Source organism: Boleophthalmus pectinirostris, unplaced genomic scaffold (assembly GCF_026225935.1).
Source record: "Boleophthalmus pectinirostris isolate CB_2022bp ecotype Guang Dong unplaced genomic scaffold, ASM2622593v1 HiC_scaffold_8, whole genome shotgun sequence".
In the NCBI taxonomy this organism is placed as follows: domain Eukaryota; kingdom Metazoa; phylum Chordata; class Actinopteri; order Gobiiformes; family Gobiidae; genus Boleophthalmus; species Boleophthalmus pectinirostris.
In genome coordinates this window covers 6,203,112-6,218,447 of record NW_026571515.1, presented here as the reverse complement: position 1 = coordinate 6,218,447, position 15,336 = coordinate 6,203,112, and the positions used below count along the sequence as shown (strand labels likewise).

The 15,336-nt window shown below is 37.9% G+C and overlaps 1 protein-coding gene across 1 annotated transcript in view; it reads left to right on the top strand.

The window, feature by feature from the left end:
* The window catches only part of mgll (monoglyceride lipase), a 115,183-nt gene extending 108,791 nt beyond the window's left edge, over positions 1–6,392 (top strand). Inside the window, exon 7 of the mRNA XM_020933946.2 lies at positions 1,226–6,392. Coding sequence (XP_020789605.1) covers positions 1,226–1,333 — 108 coding nt within the window. The 3' untranslated portion in view covers positions 1,334–6,392. The remainder of the gene's footprint in view (positions 1–1,225) is intronic.
* Positions 6,393–15,336: the final 8,944 nt, after the last annotated feature.

The window sequence follows — 15,336 nt, the reverse complement described above, 5'->3', positions numbered from 1 at the left end:
TTACTACAACTGCAAGTACTATTACTATAACTGCAAGTACTATTACTACTACAACTGCAAGTACTATTACTACAACTGCAAGTACTATTACTACTACAACTGCAAGTACTATTACTTCTACAACTGCAAGTACTATTACTACTACAACTGCAAGTACTATTACTACTACAACTGCAAGTACTATTACTACTACAACTGCAAGTACTATTACTACTACAACTGCAAGTACTATTACTACTACAACTGCAAGTACTATTACTACTACAACTGCAAGTACTATTACTACTACAACTGCAAGTACTATTACTACTACAACTGCAAGTACTATTACTTCTACAACTGCAAGTACTATTACTACTACAACTGCAAGTACTATTACTACTACAACTGCAAGTACTATTACTACTACAACTGCAAGTACTATTACTACTACAACTGCAAGTACTATTACTACTACAACTGCAAGTACTATTACTACAACTGCAAGTACTATTACTACAACTGCAAGTACTATTACTACTACAACTGCAAGTACTATTACTACTACAACTGCAAGTACTATTACTACTACAACTGCAAGTACTATTACTACTACAACTGCAAGTACTATTACTACTACAACTGCAAGTACTATTACTACAACTGCAAGTACTATTACTACTACAACTGCAAGTACTATTACTACAACTGCAAGTACTATTACTACTACAACTGCAAGTACTATTACTACAACTGCAAGTACTATTACTACTACAACTGCAAGTACTATTACTACTACAACTGCAAGTACTATTACTACTACAACTGCAAGTACTATTACTACTACAACTGCAAGTACTATTACTACTACAACTGCAAGTACTACTACTGCTGCTACTACTACTACTAGTACTACTACTACTGCTGCTGCAGCAAGTACTAAGGCTACTAGTACAACAACTGCAAGCACTACTACTACTACAACTGCAAATACTACTACTACTACTACTACTACAAGTACTACTAGTACTACAACTGCTCTGTAAAACAAATACACTTTATACACACCAAATAAATGCTACATAAATACTACTACTACTACAACTACAACTGCAACTGCAACTACTACTACTACTACTACTACTACTACTACTACTACTACTACTACTACTACTACCGTACTAAACCCTAATTGCTAATATGTTAAAATGACTAAACTTGACTCATGTGTGTTTTGTTGTTGCAGGTTTATGAAGGAGCGTACCACGCGCTGCACCACGACCTCCCAGAAGTGGTGGAGAACGTGCTGAAGGAAGTGAGCACATGGATCTCGGAACGACTTCCTGCGTCATAGGTCACTGCACAAGCCCATTAAAAGCAAACACTTGATTTTCTACGGAAGAGAAGAGGAAACCACACTGTCTGCTATACAAACAACTTAAACAGGCTCTTTTTTATTATGTTTTATTTGCACAATAGTTTTAAAAATTCTAAACTTGTGGATGGTGGGGTCATTACAGCTCTGTTTTTTTGTTTAGTTTTTTATTTTGGTCAGGGTTAAAAAGTGCAATAATGACCTTTGAAGTTTTTTTTTTTGGCGGGGAAATCGTTGAACAAAGGGGTGGTCTCCGTGGTTACAACAGGTGAATTTGCATATCAAAAAGAGGGGACACGGTCTCCATGGCGATACTTCCTGTTGCTGGGCGAGATGCAAATTAACTGAATTCCTCGTAGGGACAATAAAGTGTACCTAAGAGACAGTGCCACTCGGAGATTAATTTGGTCTAACGCTGGCTCCGACCGTTGCGTTTTAGACTGACGAAAAGCAAAATAAATAAACTGGACCGTTGCCATGGCAATCAACAATTTCAACAATTTAAAGGGCCCGTGTTAAACTATTTTCTGTGATTTTCCTCAACAAAAACAGACCTGGAGTCGTGTTTTGTTTCATTCACGCACGTTTAAAACACAAGTCCTGCATATTTATTGTGTTTCGAGTTCTTCTCTCAAACTGAAAACGCTCTGTTCCACCTTGTGATGTCACGTGGTAATACAGGAAGTGCTCCACTGTGTTTTTGTAAACTCCATTCCGCTTCACTTGAATCATTTGGATAATTTCAGCCCTGGAATTGCCCGTTTCTACTGAACAAAAGGTAAAACTTGAAAACTGCGTGACATCACAAGGTGGGACGGAGCATTTTGAGCATTTGAAATGTAAACACATTAATAATTAAAGGTTACTCAAACACGTGAATGAAACAAAACACAACTTTAGCTCTGTTTTTGATGAGGAAACACACTCATATTAGTCAATTTTGAGAAATAAAAGACGTTTTTCAGTCAAACCCACGAATAAAAAACAAAAAAACTAAACTAAAATTCACTCCATTTTAATCAGACTTTTATAATCATTACACTTGGACTTTTCCACCTGATTACAAGTCCATAAATCTCCTTTTTAGTTCTTGAGGAGATAACAGCGTTCTAACATGGCTTAAAGCTTACAGTGGTCAATTTTGCGTCTCAAAGTTCTCAAAATGCCATCGATAAGAAGTACAAAGCGGAACAAAAATAACGCAGTGTCAGCCTCAGCGTGCAGTACTCTTTATTGACCACTAGAGGCTTTCTCCAAAAAAAAGAAAATAAAAAAAAAAGAACCCACATACTCCTTACTTAACAGAATTTAATAGCAGCCCAGATCAGATCCCTTGTTCACCATTATAGACGTGTTTAACATCTCCCCTCCGTTCCCCCGCTCTGTACCGTCGCCATGGCAGCAGCAGTCTTCCCTCTCCTCACTTTCTCTCCTCTTTTCACTCCTCTCTCTCGTTAGTGTTTTCTCTCACTGCTATCGCTCCGTCTGTCAGTCTCCCCTGTATATGTGCGTGTGTTTGTTTGTGTGTGTGTGTGTGTGTGTGCGCGTTTGGGGAAGTATGCGTGTGTGTGTTTCTCTGTGTGTGTGTGTTGCTCTTTTGTGTGAGATAATGAGCCCGAGTTGTGAACTGCAGCAGACTCATCCTGAATACTAATCCAAACCGCACTATTCAAAGCCTTCATGACTCCAGCATCCACAGGTTTACACGTTAAGAATAGCGATTTTTGACCGCGATTACGACAAAACCGGCCGCGTTTCAAGTCCGATTCGACTGCGACCGCCGTTTATTTACTTTTACAGCGGCTCGTCGGGGCCAGGGGCGTCGCACTTTCGGGGGCAGAGGGTAAAGGGGCCCCTCTTAAAGTCTTCTAATGTGCGTTTTTCAGTAGACAAACACGTGTTAGGAGTGCGGGGAAAAGTGCGCGCCGACCAAGAAGAATTTATAGCGACACCCCTGCTCTTGGCGTATACTAAAACCTCTCTAAAAGTTGTTTTAAAGGTGCACTGCGTAACTTTTCTAGTAGAGGATCCATCACCCGCTTGTTTCTTTGGAGATATTTACCGTATTTTTCGGACTATAAGTATAAGTTGCACCAGCCAAAAAATGCGTAATGAAGAAGGAAAAAAAACACATTTAAGTCACACCGGACTATAAGTTGCGGGGAAATTTCATCTTGAACATTTAATCTTGAAAGGCAAGTTTTAATAATAACAGTAGAAGAGAGAACAACAGACTGTTAACGTCACATATGAACAGTTCTTCAGATAAATATAACATAAACAATATAGCAGAACAACTTTACTAAACTCTCCATCTCACTCCAAATCACTAAATCCATTCAATGCTTCATCCTCGGTGTCACTTCTGAGCAACTCCGCGACCTCCGGAGGTAAACAGAGCGCCGCTTCCTCTTCTGCGTCGCTGTCGTCAGACTCGGCATCAGTTCCAGTTAGAATTATTCCGGACTTTCTGAATCCCGACAGGATGGTTTCGGTGTCACTGAAGTTCAGGATTTGTCCATCCATCCGGTGACTTTCAGGAAAGTTTCAGTAGTTGCAGTGAAGCTGTGTTCTCCCTCACAAGTTTCACGCTCACTCCGAACTTTCTTTCTGCTGCTCGATTACCGCTTTTCGGCTGCATATTTCACTACTTGCAGGAGACATGTGCAGTAGAGCAAAGTGACACAAGTGATACAGGAGTAACAGGAGCAGCAGATACTGACACAGAAGTCTAGAGCCTCTCGCGCCTGTCAGTGTGAAAATTTTAATATATAAGTCGCACCGGAGTATAAGTCACAGTACCACATAAACCATAAAAACAAAGCAACTTATAGTCCGAAAAATACGGTACTGTTACTGCTTCTCCAGCTTTTATTGATTTATTTATTTTTATTGTTAAAGAAATCATTATAAATCCTGCATTCTTACTCTGTGCTGGCTCACCTCTTCACAGACCTGAGATTAAAGCCATACCGTGCAACATTCCAGGCATAGTAATAACTGCGATATCTCCGTACAGACGAGCGCAGTGCACCTTTCTCGACTGGACAAGTTTAGTAAATATTTCATGTTTTAAATTCACTTGTTTAAATACATTCTTTTACAGTTTAAATGACCTTCATCAGACACTTATTTCATGACAGTAAATAGTATTTTAATGACATTTAACATTTGATCCTGCGCATGTAAAGAGCCACAACAATATGAAACGTTATTGGTACCACTTTATTGTAACTATTTTAATTAAGCTTAATATTTAATTCTTTAATGAACAAAAAGTTTATTAAGAATGATTCATGAGTACTTAATGAATACTCTAAAACTCCTTTACCTTTTAATTAAGAATCATAATAACTTTATATCATTATGTTCATGCTTAAAGGTGCATTATGTAGCTTTTCTGTATTATTTCTGCGCTTGGTATGTTCCACAGTATGGCATTAAAAGTATATTCAGCCTTTGTTTCATTAGAGGTGATTTTATTGTTCAGAAATAGCTTTTAATAACATGTATTCTTGTGCGAGCGGGCCCGCCTCTCCACGGAACTGGTCTGTACCTTGACTTGCTTGTCTCCATGGAGATCGATGAGTTTAATGCCTCACTGGGAAACATTTCTGACTGAACAGTTCAAGAAAAGTAACACAGTGCACGTTTAAAGCTTATTTTGGTGTAGTTATTCTAAAGTGTTACCAAGTTTTTTTTGTGTTAATTCTGTTTAATTCAAGATTCAAAATGTTTTACTTGTGACACTTTCGTTATAAAAAAAACGTAGCGTCGCAGCTGATAATCGCTCAGAATCACGGCCGGTTTTCTCTCCGACCCACTTTCGATTTGAAGTTGTGAATCTTTTGACTGTTACTGAAGGAGGCAGGGACATTCCTCTCTCAACGAGGCTCTTTTTCGACTTTATGACTGTTTCTGAGGACGGGCCAGTCTTTCGTCAAACTGACCACATTCTAGACACAACTGTACTCGTATCTCTGACGCTGGGGTCAACGGGAATCCGCGCTGAGGTTTGAGAAGCTCTTAATCAAAATGCTGCTTTAAAATTATAACATGGATACTGCAGTTTGCTCTTTATTCTTACCAAAAAATTATAAAAATACATTAGCAGATGGTTGTAGGATAAAGTGATCTCGTATATTTGCTGTTTTCATTGCGTTGCCAGCAGCTTTATAAAGAAGTGAAGTGAGCCCCTAGTGGTTAAAAGTTGTAATAACAGTAAATTAATTAATTATTACGTGCAGTTTTTTATAATATTTCACAAAGTTAGAAATATAAGGATGGATTCTTAATATTTTTAACTTGCATTTTCTCATTTTCTGACATTTTTAGATATAATTTAATGTTGCCTGTACTGGGCTTTAAACTCATAACATTTTTACTTTGCCTATTTTCAAAACAAAGCACAAAAACTTAAATTCAGAGTTACTGATTTCTCAAATGAAACAGAAAATGCACAACGAAGGTTTTTGTAAAGGTGCAAATGCAAGGAACAGGAAAATAAAAGTGAAAAAAATCCATACCACACTCAGATGACCGATGTCCGAAAGCTTTTTATTTTTATTTTTAAATAACGTTTCAGCCCCAAAGCTTCCGTCAGATGATTTTTTTTCTTCCTTTTCTTGTATACTGCGGTTCAAAGCAAGAAAAATGATTTGACGAAGGCTTTTTTGCTGAAACGTTATTTAAAAATGTTTAAAAACGCTTTTGGACATCGGCCATCTGAGTGAGCTCTGGACAGTGTTGGGAAGGTGACTTTTAAAATGTAATTCCCCTACAGATTACAGATTACATACACCAAAATGTAGTTTGTAACAGAATCCATTAAATTACTTAAAGTGAGTAATGTAATCTGAATACTTTGGATTACTTGATTTGCTGTAGAGAAGCAAAGATGAGGAAATCGTAACATAAGATGTTTTGTCTGATAAAAGAAAATGAAAAGACAGAGTCTTTAAAAATATTATTGATAAAAGAGGAGGAGACACGGTCCACGCAGCATGATTTAGTCCTGTTAAATCCTGTTTTAGACCTGGTTTTAGACCTGGTTTAGACCTGGTTTAGACCTGGGTTTTAGACCTGGTTTTAGACCTGGTTTAGACCTGGTTTAGACCTGGTTTAGACCTGGTTTAGACCTGGTTTAGACCTGGTTTTAGACCTGTTTTAGACCTGGGTTTAGACCTGGGTTTAGACCTGGTTTAGTCCTGTTTTAGACCTGGGTTTAGACCTGGGTTTAGACCTGGTTTAGTCCTGTTTTAGACCTGGGTTTAGACCTGGGTTTAGACCTGGTTTAGACCTGGTTTAGACCTGGTTTTAGACCTGGTTTAGTCCTGGTTTAGACCTGGTTTAGACCTGGGTTTAGACCTGGGTTTAGACCTGGTTTAGACCTGTTTAGACCTGGTTTTAGACCTGGTTTAGACCTGGTTTAGTCCTGTTTTAGACCTGGTTTAGACCTGGTTTAGACCTGTTTTAGACCTGGGTTTAGACCTGGTTTTAGACCTGGTTTTAGACCTGGTTTTAGACCTGGTTTTAGACCTGGTTTTAGACCTGGGTTTAGACCTGGTTTAGACCTGGTTTAGACCTGTTTTAGACCTGGTTTAGACCTGGTTTAGACCTGGTTTAGACCTGGTTTTAGACCTGGTTTAGACCTGGTTTAGACCTGGTTTAGACCTGGTTTAGACCTGGTTTAGACCTGGTTTAGACCTGGTTTTAGACCTGGTTTAGTCCTGGTTTAGTGTCCGGCAATGAGTGGAATTACCGAGGAAAAAAAAAGGGGGAACGTGAAAACGGCAAAATCCCACCGAGTAATCCATTTATTTCAACAAAGTAACTGTAATCCAATTACCACTCACTGAAACAGTAACTGTAACTGAATACAGTTACTCATAATTTGTACTCTGATTACGTGACTCTGGTACATGTAATCTGTTACTCCCCAACACTGAATATGGATTTTTTCACTTTTAACTCAAGTTACTGATTTCTGCTTTAACCACTGTCAATGTTTAAAACGTAAAAAAAAATATGAATAATCACCAGAGCTTCACAAACATTTCCAATTTGACTATTCAAAGTTTGCATTTTGCTTTGAAACTCTCTCAAATCTCCGTGTTTCCTGCTTGACTCCTGTAGTTCCACACTGTACAAAGCTAGTGATGCTAACTCAGACTTCTGTCTCATGGATTGTATGTATTTTACAGATCTTTATTGAACTAATATTTAGAGAATATAGGAGTATAGTTTGGTTAATGATCATTTAATGCACTTTTATATTCTCATTAACTCTGCATTTCCATATGGACCTTCACCGAATAAAATGATATTGTCTATGAAGAAGTTGCTGAAGAGACTTAACTACTGTTTTTATCTTTTATTTGGTGTATGGAAGGATTTGTTTACTGTTTTAATATTGCAATAGGAATTAGATTTTATTTGTAATTCAGGGATGTTCTCGGGCATGAAATGAAATAATTGGTTACGGAATCATAATCGAAATAAAAATCGCAAATGCCACTAACATGGACCTGATAACGCTCAGAGATTACAACGTTTTTGGAGGAAAACCGAATAATTCCACGCGTCTTTGTTCGTCTATGTTTCGTGCCTTATTCTCTTGACCGATATTTCTGTAATATTGTAAACTTTGTCTGAATTGTGTCGAATAATAAAAACAAAAAGGCTTCTGATTTTTAAAAATGATCATCGGTGTGTTTCAAAGCCGCAGCACGTCACTTTTTTGCCTTTTTAAAATGTCGTTTACGGTTTATTGAACTGAAAAACACACATCTTTACCCTCCTTGATCGATTTTTTTGCGATAATCTCCAACACTACGGCACAGAGAATGTTTCCAAATATGGTCTTAACTTTTAATTTTCAAGGAATCGTGCAAAAAAGTGACATACTGAACGCTTAAGATCTTGTTTATTTTAATTACATGTGTTTTAAATGTCAAACTAAAACCGGGAAAACGGAAAATCATCAACACTGGACCAAGTTTTCTTCAAAAATACCCGGTTTCATGTATTTTCTGTTATTTGTACGCAACAGGACTCAGTTTGTGATGTTAAAGCAGATCGGAAAGCAATAGGTTCGCACTTCATACCACTTAAAACGACAAAAACAGGCCATATCTGATCGAATTACGTAGAAACATCACACGATTGAGTCTTCCATGTAAAGTAATAAATACAACAGCTTCATCCTGAATAGTAGATGAATGTGTAAATAGTGTAAATATTGTGGAATAACTGAATGCTTGAATGTATTAATATCTATATCTGACCAAATAAAACATGACTGTTCACAAGCGACTGCCCGATTTTTTATGATTAACTCTTAAAAGAAGAAAAAAAAACAACATATACGACCTTGAAAAATACCGTGTCCAATTTTCTAGATGAAGCCTGGCAAATGACGTCCAACGCTTAATTTGAGTGAGTGAGAAAGGGAGATTGAAGCCAGGGCCGGGGATTGAACCCTCGACCTTCTTACGGAGAGTGTATTACGTAACTAAGCTGCTATACGTTTGTCATTTCCCCGAGTGTCCAGCAGATGGCGGTGCAGTGTTACAAACCGACTTCACTGAATTTCGTATTGAATGAATGAACTTGCTTTTCACTTCTTATGAATGGACTTATAAAGCAGTGTTGGGAGTGTTACTTTAAAAATGTAATCCCCTACAGATTACAGATTACATACTCCAAAATGTAGTTTGTAACGTAATCCATTAAATTACTTAAAGTGAGTAACGTAATCTGAATACTTTGGATTACTTGATTTGCTGTAGAGAAGCAAAGACGAGGAAATCGTAACATAAGAAGTTTTGTCTGATAAAAGAAAATAAAAAGCCCAGACTTTACTGAACCAAATTAAAAATATTATTGATAGAAGAAGAGGAGACACGTCCACACGACATGGTTCAGTCCTGTCAAATCCTGATTTAGTCCTGGTTCAGACCTGGTTTAGACCTGGTTTAGTCCTGTTTTAGTCCTGGTTTAGACCTGGTTTAGTCCTGGTTTAGACCCGGTTTAGTCATGGTTTAGACCTGGTTTAGACCTGTTTTAGTCCTGTTTTAGTCCTGGTTCAGACCTGGTTTAGACCTGGTTTAGACCTGTTTTAGTCCTGGTTTAGACCTGGTTTAGTCCTGGTTTAGACCTGGTTTAGTCCTGTTTTAGTCCTGGTTTAGTCCTGTTTTAGTCCTGGTTTAGAACTGGTTTAGACTTGGTTTAGTCCTGTTTTAGTCCTGGTTTAGACCTGGTTTAGACCTGTTTTAGTCCTGGTTTAGACCTGGTTTAGTCCTGGTTTAGTCCTGGTTTAGACCTGTTTTAGTCCTGGTTTAGCCCAAAATGTGAAAACAGGAAAATACCGCCGTGTAATCCATTTATTTCAACAAAGTAACTGTAATCCAATTACCACTCACTGAAACAGTAACTGTAACTGAATACAGTTACTCATCATTTGTACTCTGATTACATAACTCTGGTACATGTAATCTGTTACTCCCCAACACTGATTATAAAGATATTTGGCTTTACTGCAAATACAGGTTTAAACTCTTTTTTGAAACAAGTTATAGTTAAAGAAGCACTATGGAACTTTCTCAGGTGGCTCGTCCGGCAGCTGTTTGTCGTTGCTTGGCCTGGAATGTTTTTATGTGAACTCAACATAGACCAGAGGTGGGACCAAGTCGTTGTTTTGCAAGTAAGTCTCAAGTCTTTGACCGCAAGTCCGAGTCAAGTCCCAAGCCAAATACAGGCAAGTCCAAGTCGAGTCTCGAGTCGTCAGCTTTGAACTTCAAGTCTTTAAACCAAAGTACCAAATATATCTTAGATTTTTGCAATTTATATGACTTAAAGTAAACTGTACTTCAAAAATCATAGTATATTTATAAACGAGTATTTATAGAGTATGTAAGAGTTGTAGAAATGTTCTTTTTAAATGTCTTGACAAGATCTTAGTGTGAATCATTACGGTCAGAATAGAAAAAATTTAGACTTAAAAGTGCTTCTCAAGTCACAGGCCTCAAGTCCGAGTCAAGTCCAAAGTCAGTGATCTTTAAGTCCAAATCGAGTCCCGGGTCTTGGTTCATTTTTTCAAGTTAAGTCAAGTCGTAAAAAACAGTGATTCAGGACTGACTCAAGTCAAAATCACGACTTGTAGGTCCCACCTCTGCTATATAGACCCATTTATAAGCCAGATCTGTGGAGAGGCGACCACACTCACGGCAGAAATGCATCTTTTGTTTTGTTTTTAGCAATAAAAAAAAACCTGTAACTGAATAAACGTTTTGACTGTTGACCGTGACACCCTCATCAGAAAAATGTCAAAAATGAGAAAAGTGGAGCCGAGTGCAGGATTTTACAAGAAAAATTGACTTATTCCTATTTACATACAAGTTCATGTTAAAATATTGTGTTGAAATTGAATTTTTCTTCAAGTTTCAGGTTGTTAATAATATTATAATATTATAATAAGAAAGAGTTCATCAATTTTAAAAGATTTCTGTAATAGATTTGTGTTTCTCTGCACAAATATTTGAAGTTATTGTTATTTTTGGGGTTTATATGACATGAGTTTTCTGATCCGGCCCCTTTAGGATCAAAGTAGTTTGGATACGGCCCCCGGACCAAAATGAGTTTGACACTCCTGCTATAGCCAATTTCTGATTCTCGTATCACTGCTAATCAGTCAATTTTAGCACTTTTTTAGTTTCAAAATATAAAGAATGACTGGATTAGTTGTGTGCGTATGTTAAAAATGCCTCTTTCTAACCGCAACTTCAAAATCAGGACAGTTTCCATCGCGATTAACAATTCATAACCAAAAAATAAATAAATAAACACATCATATCTTTTGAATGAAAACTGCAGGCCTAATATTTAATTCAGTGTTTGTGATTTGTGAGTGCAGTTCTTCTTTTGTCCTGCAGAGGGCGCTCCGGGGCGTGTTTTCTCCCCTCTCTCCGCTTTGAGCCAATCAGAGGCGAGCTCGAGGGCTTAAACGTGGGCTCGCTGTGACCATGGCGACGGCTTTCCTCTGTCTCCGTGAGGAAAAGAACCAAACCAGGGGATGTGCTTATTATGGAAGGAGCTGGAAGACACGGGAGCTCAGCGAACAGCTCAGTGACACCGACTCGAGAAGAGACGAGCACCAAGACAGAAACAACACAGAGACTGAAAATAAAAACAAAACACAGGAACAGCAACAGGTTCTGAGATAAGAAACACTGTTTACATAAAGGGCCTATATTATGTGTATTTACTTATTTATTTATTGCTCATATTCAGTGTTGGGGAGTAACAGATTACATGTACTGGAGTTATGTAATCAGAGTACAAATTATGAGTAAAAGTATTCAGTTACAGTTACTGTTTCAGTGAGTGGTAATTGGATTACAGTTACTTTGTTGAAATAAATGGATTACACGGCGGTATTTTCCTGTTCTCATATTTAGGGCTAAACCAGGACTAAACCAGGTCTAAACCAGGACTAAACCAGGTCTAAACCAGGACTAAACCAGGTCTAAACCAGGTCTAAACCAGGTCTAAACCAGGACTAAACCAGGTCTAAACCAGGACTAAACCAGGTCTAAACCAGGACTAAACCAGGTCTAAACCAGGACTAAACCAGGTCTAAACTAAACCAGGTCTAAACCAGGACTAAACCAGGTCTAAACCAGGTCTAAACCAGGTCTAAAACAGGACTAAACCAGGTCTAAACCAGGTCTAAACCAGGTCTAAACCAGGACTAAACCAGGTCTAAACCAGGTCTAAATCAGGACTAAACCAGGTCTAAATTAGAGCTAAAACTAGATCTAAACCAGGACTAAACCAGGTCTAAATCAGGTCTAAAACCAGGTCTAAACCAGGACTAAACTAGATCTAAACTAGATCTAAACCAGGTCTAAACCAGGACTAAACCAGGTCTAAACCAGGTCTAAACCAGTTCTAAACCAGGTCTAAACCAGGTCTAAATCAGGACTAAACCAGGTCTAAATTAGAGCTAAAACTAGACCTAAATCAGGACTAAACCAGGTCTAAACCAGGATTAAACCAGGACTAAATCATGCCGCGTGGACGTGTCTCCTCGTCTTCTATAAATAATATGTTTAATTTGTTTAAGTAAAGTCTGGGCTTTTTATTTTCTTTTATCAGACAAAACATCTTAGGTTATGATTTCCTCGTCTTTGCTTCTCTACAGAAAATCAAGTAATCCAAAGTATTCAGATTACGTTACTCGGTTTAAGAAATTTAATGGATTATGTTACAAACTACATTTTGGTGTATGTAATCTGTAATCTGTAGGGGATTACATTTTTAAAGTAACACTCCCAACACTGCTCATACTATTATTATTTTGTTGGCGTTAATTTAAAGAGAACAACAACAGCAAAACAAAACCTGACAATTGACATAAATATATATTCCAACCATTATTTGTTTTGTCTTTTCTGCATGAATAAAAGGAACAGGAAGAAGTGACGTCTTATAAACTCTGCTCCTTTCACAGATAAAACAAAATACAAATAAATAAAAATAAAAAACTGACTCTAATGAGCTTCAAGTCATGTTGTAAAGCTGTTACCTCATCCAAAACATATGTGGAGTTGTGTTTTGTTTCATCCGCACGTGATTGAGCAACACTTTATTATTAGTCTGTCTGCATCTCCGACGCACAAAACGCTCTGTTCCACCTCGTGATGTTTCAACTTAACAGCTAATTTACCTTTAGTTCAGTCGATATGAGCAATTCCAGGGCTGAAAACATCCAAATGATGGAGTTTAAAAGCACAGCGGGGAGTTTCCCGTCTCACCACATGACATCACAAGGTGGAACAATGCCCATAATCTTCATTGAAGCGTTAAAAACAGCAGATGTGCTGCTTTACTCTATACTGAAACCAGTCTATGATCGATTCTTTGCAGTGACATCACTCTGGGGGTGTTCTGCCTGTATGTTTATGACGGAATGTGCGGAAAATTTCATGGTGACGCGTTGCATTGAACTGCAAACACCGTCAAGGGAGCTTTAAGAACACACTTTCAAGAGCCTGTGATAAATACGAGCGCTCGTGGTCCTGTTTAGGAATGAAAGTGACTAACTGAAAAACTATTGGCCAATGCTCAGTAATTTGTCACTGTAATGTCATTTGAGAATAGGTGACCACATAGTCCCAGTTTTGAGCCTCTGTGTCCCCTGTGATTTATCCAAAACCACTGATTTGTCCCAGTTTTATACAAGAAATCTCCCAGGTGTCCCTATTTTTGACCAGTTTGACACCTGCCAACAGTAAAGAGAGGCATACATTGTCATTTGTTTAGGTAAAATACAAAAAAAAGAGACCAAAACGCTAAGAAAATGTGACTATACTGGCTCACATGTCACTCATGAATGGTCTCTGCATAACAGTTTTCCTTAATTACACACTGGTTACACAATTTTATTATCACCAGACACCAAAAAAAAAAACAAAAAACAAAAAAAAAAACGGGGATGTTCCAGTTTTTTATTTTGAAATTCTGGTCACCCTATTTTATTTGAGAGGGACTTGTTTAAAAGCACAAATCACTAGTTTGTTCCTGCAGTTCTGTCTTTCATTGTCATTTGTCGATTGTGATAAAACAAAACAAAACTCGGATTATAGTCGAATTTGAGTAACAGAGCTACAGACAGAGCAGTGCCTACAGTTAGTATCACGTCAAGTACAAAGTTTGTCAATTTCTTCACATGTGATAGACATACAAAGAAATCAAAATGACATTTCTCTCTCTCTCGTGCATACGCGAGACAAGACAAACATTAAAGGTTGTATAGAGGATTGTTTAAGGGAAAAAAATACAGTGACAGTCCTTTTTCAAATGTTGTGCATGAATGACACCACCTTCCTCCTGCACAGCTTCTCAGTAGAAACATCTCCTCCCGTCTCCTTACTCTAGAAATCACACTTGTTTACAGCCAGTGCCCGTTCAGAATTACTGTTGAAGTGACTGTCTAGAATTAATTTAGGGATCGACACATCAGTTTTTGGACTTTTCCTCTGCTTCATTCGCGCAATCGTTGGAAGAGATCTCCAAGAATCACCTCAGTTTGGCTTTGCTCCTTTTTCCTCCTTCTCTTCTTCTTTCAGCGACCTCAAAAACTGACTTTCTTTTGCGGCGAACTGGTCGTGGATTTCTCGTCCGCCATCGCAACAAACTTTGTGCGAACTGCGAGGAAGCGACAGTTTGAAAAAGCTGCTAAGAACCGCCTCATAAACCAAATAACCCCCGCGCGCCAGCAAGTCAGTCACACTAGAAACGTAGGGAGTTTCACTGACAACCTAACAGCCAATAGAAAATGAGGGAGCCTCGTTATCTATTGGCTGATGTTTATCTGGCCTCACTACGTCCACAGTTGATGGATTTTCATTCTTTTTTTTTTGGTCATCATAATCACAAGGCTGCTGCTTCTCTGTAATGGTATTTTAAACTTTCATTGACAATTTGAAACTAAAATGAAAATCCTCCATACAACCTTTAAAGAACAAGACAGGCCAATGTTTACATGCACAGACACAACAAATAACATCATGTCTAACAGCTGCAGTAACCGCAGACAAATAAATTAAGATAAAAACACCAGTGTAGTACATTACATTACATCAGCTGCAAAGTATCAGTAGTTATTAGGCCTATAATTTATATCGTGAAGGCTGTATCAAGTGGGGGTTTGAATATTGTTTAATGAACTTATACATTGAGTTGAACATTGTTTAAAGATTGCATAATTTCCAATCTGTTGATATAACCCAGGGGTGGGCAAACTGCAGCCCGGGGGCCATATGCGGCCCTATAATCTTCTTAATCTGGCCCGCTGAACTTGATAATATTCAGTGTTTTTCATAGTCATTTCAATAAATAGTAAATATCGTGGGACCTGAAAGACAGATATTTTTTTTATAATGCTTTGTAATGATTTTCAATTATGGGATATTTCAGTA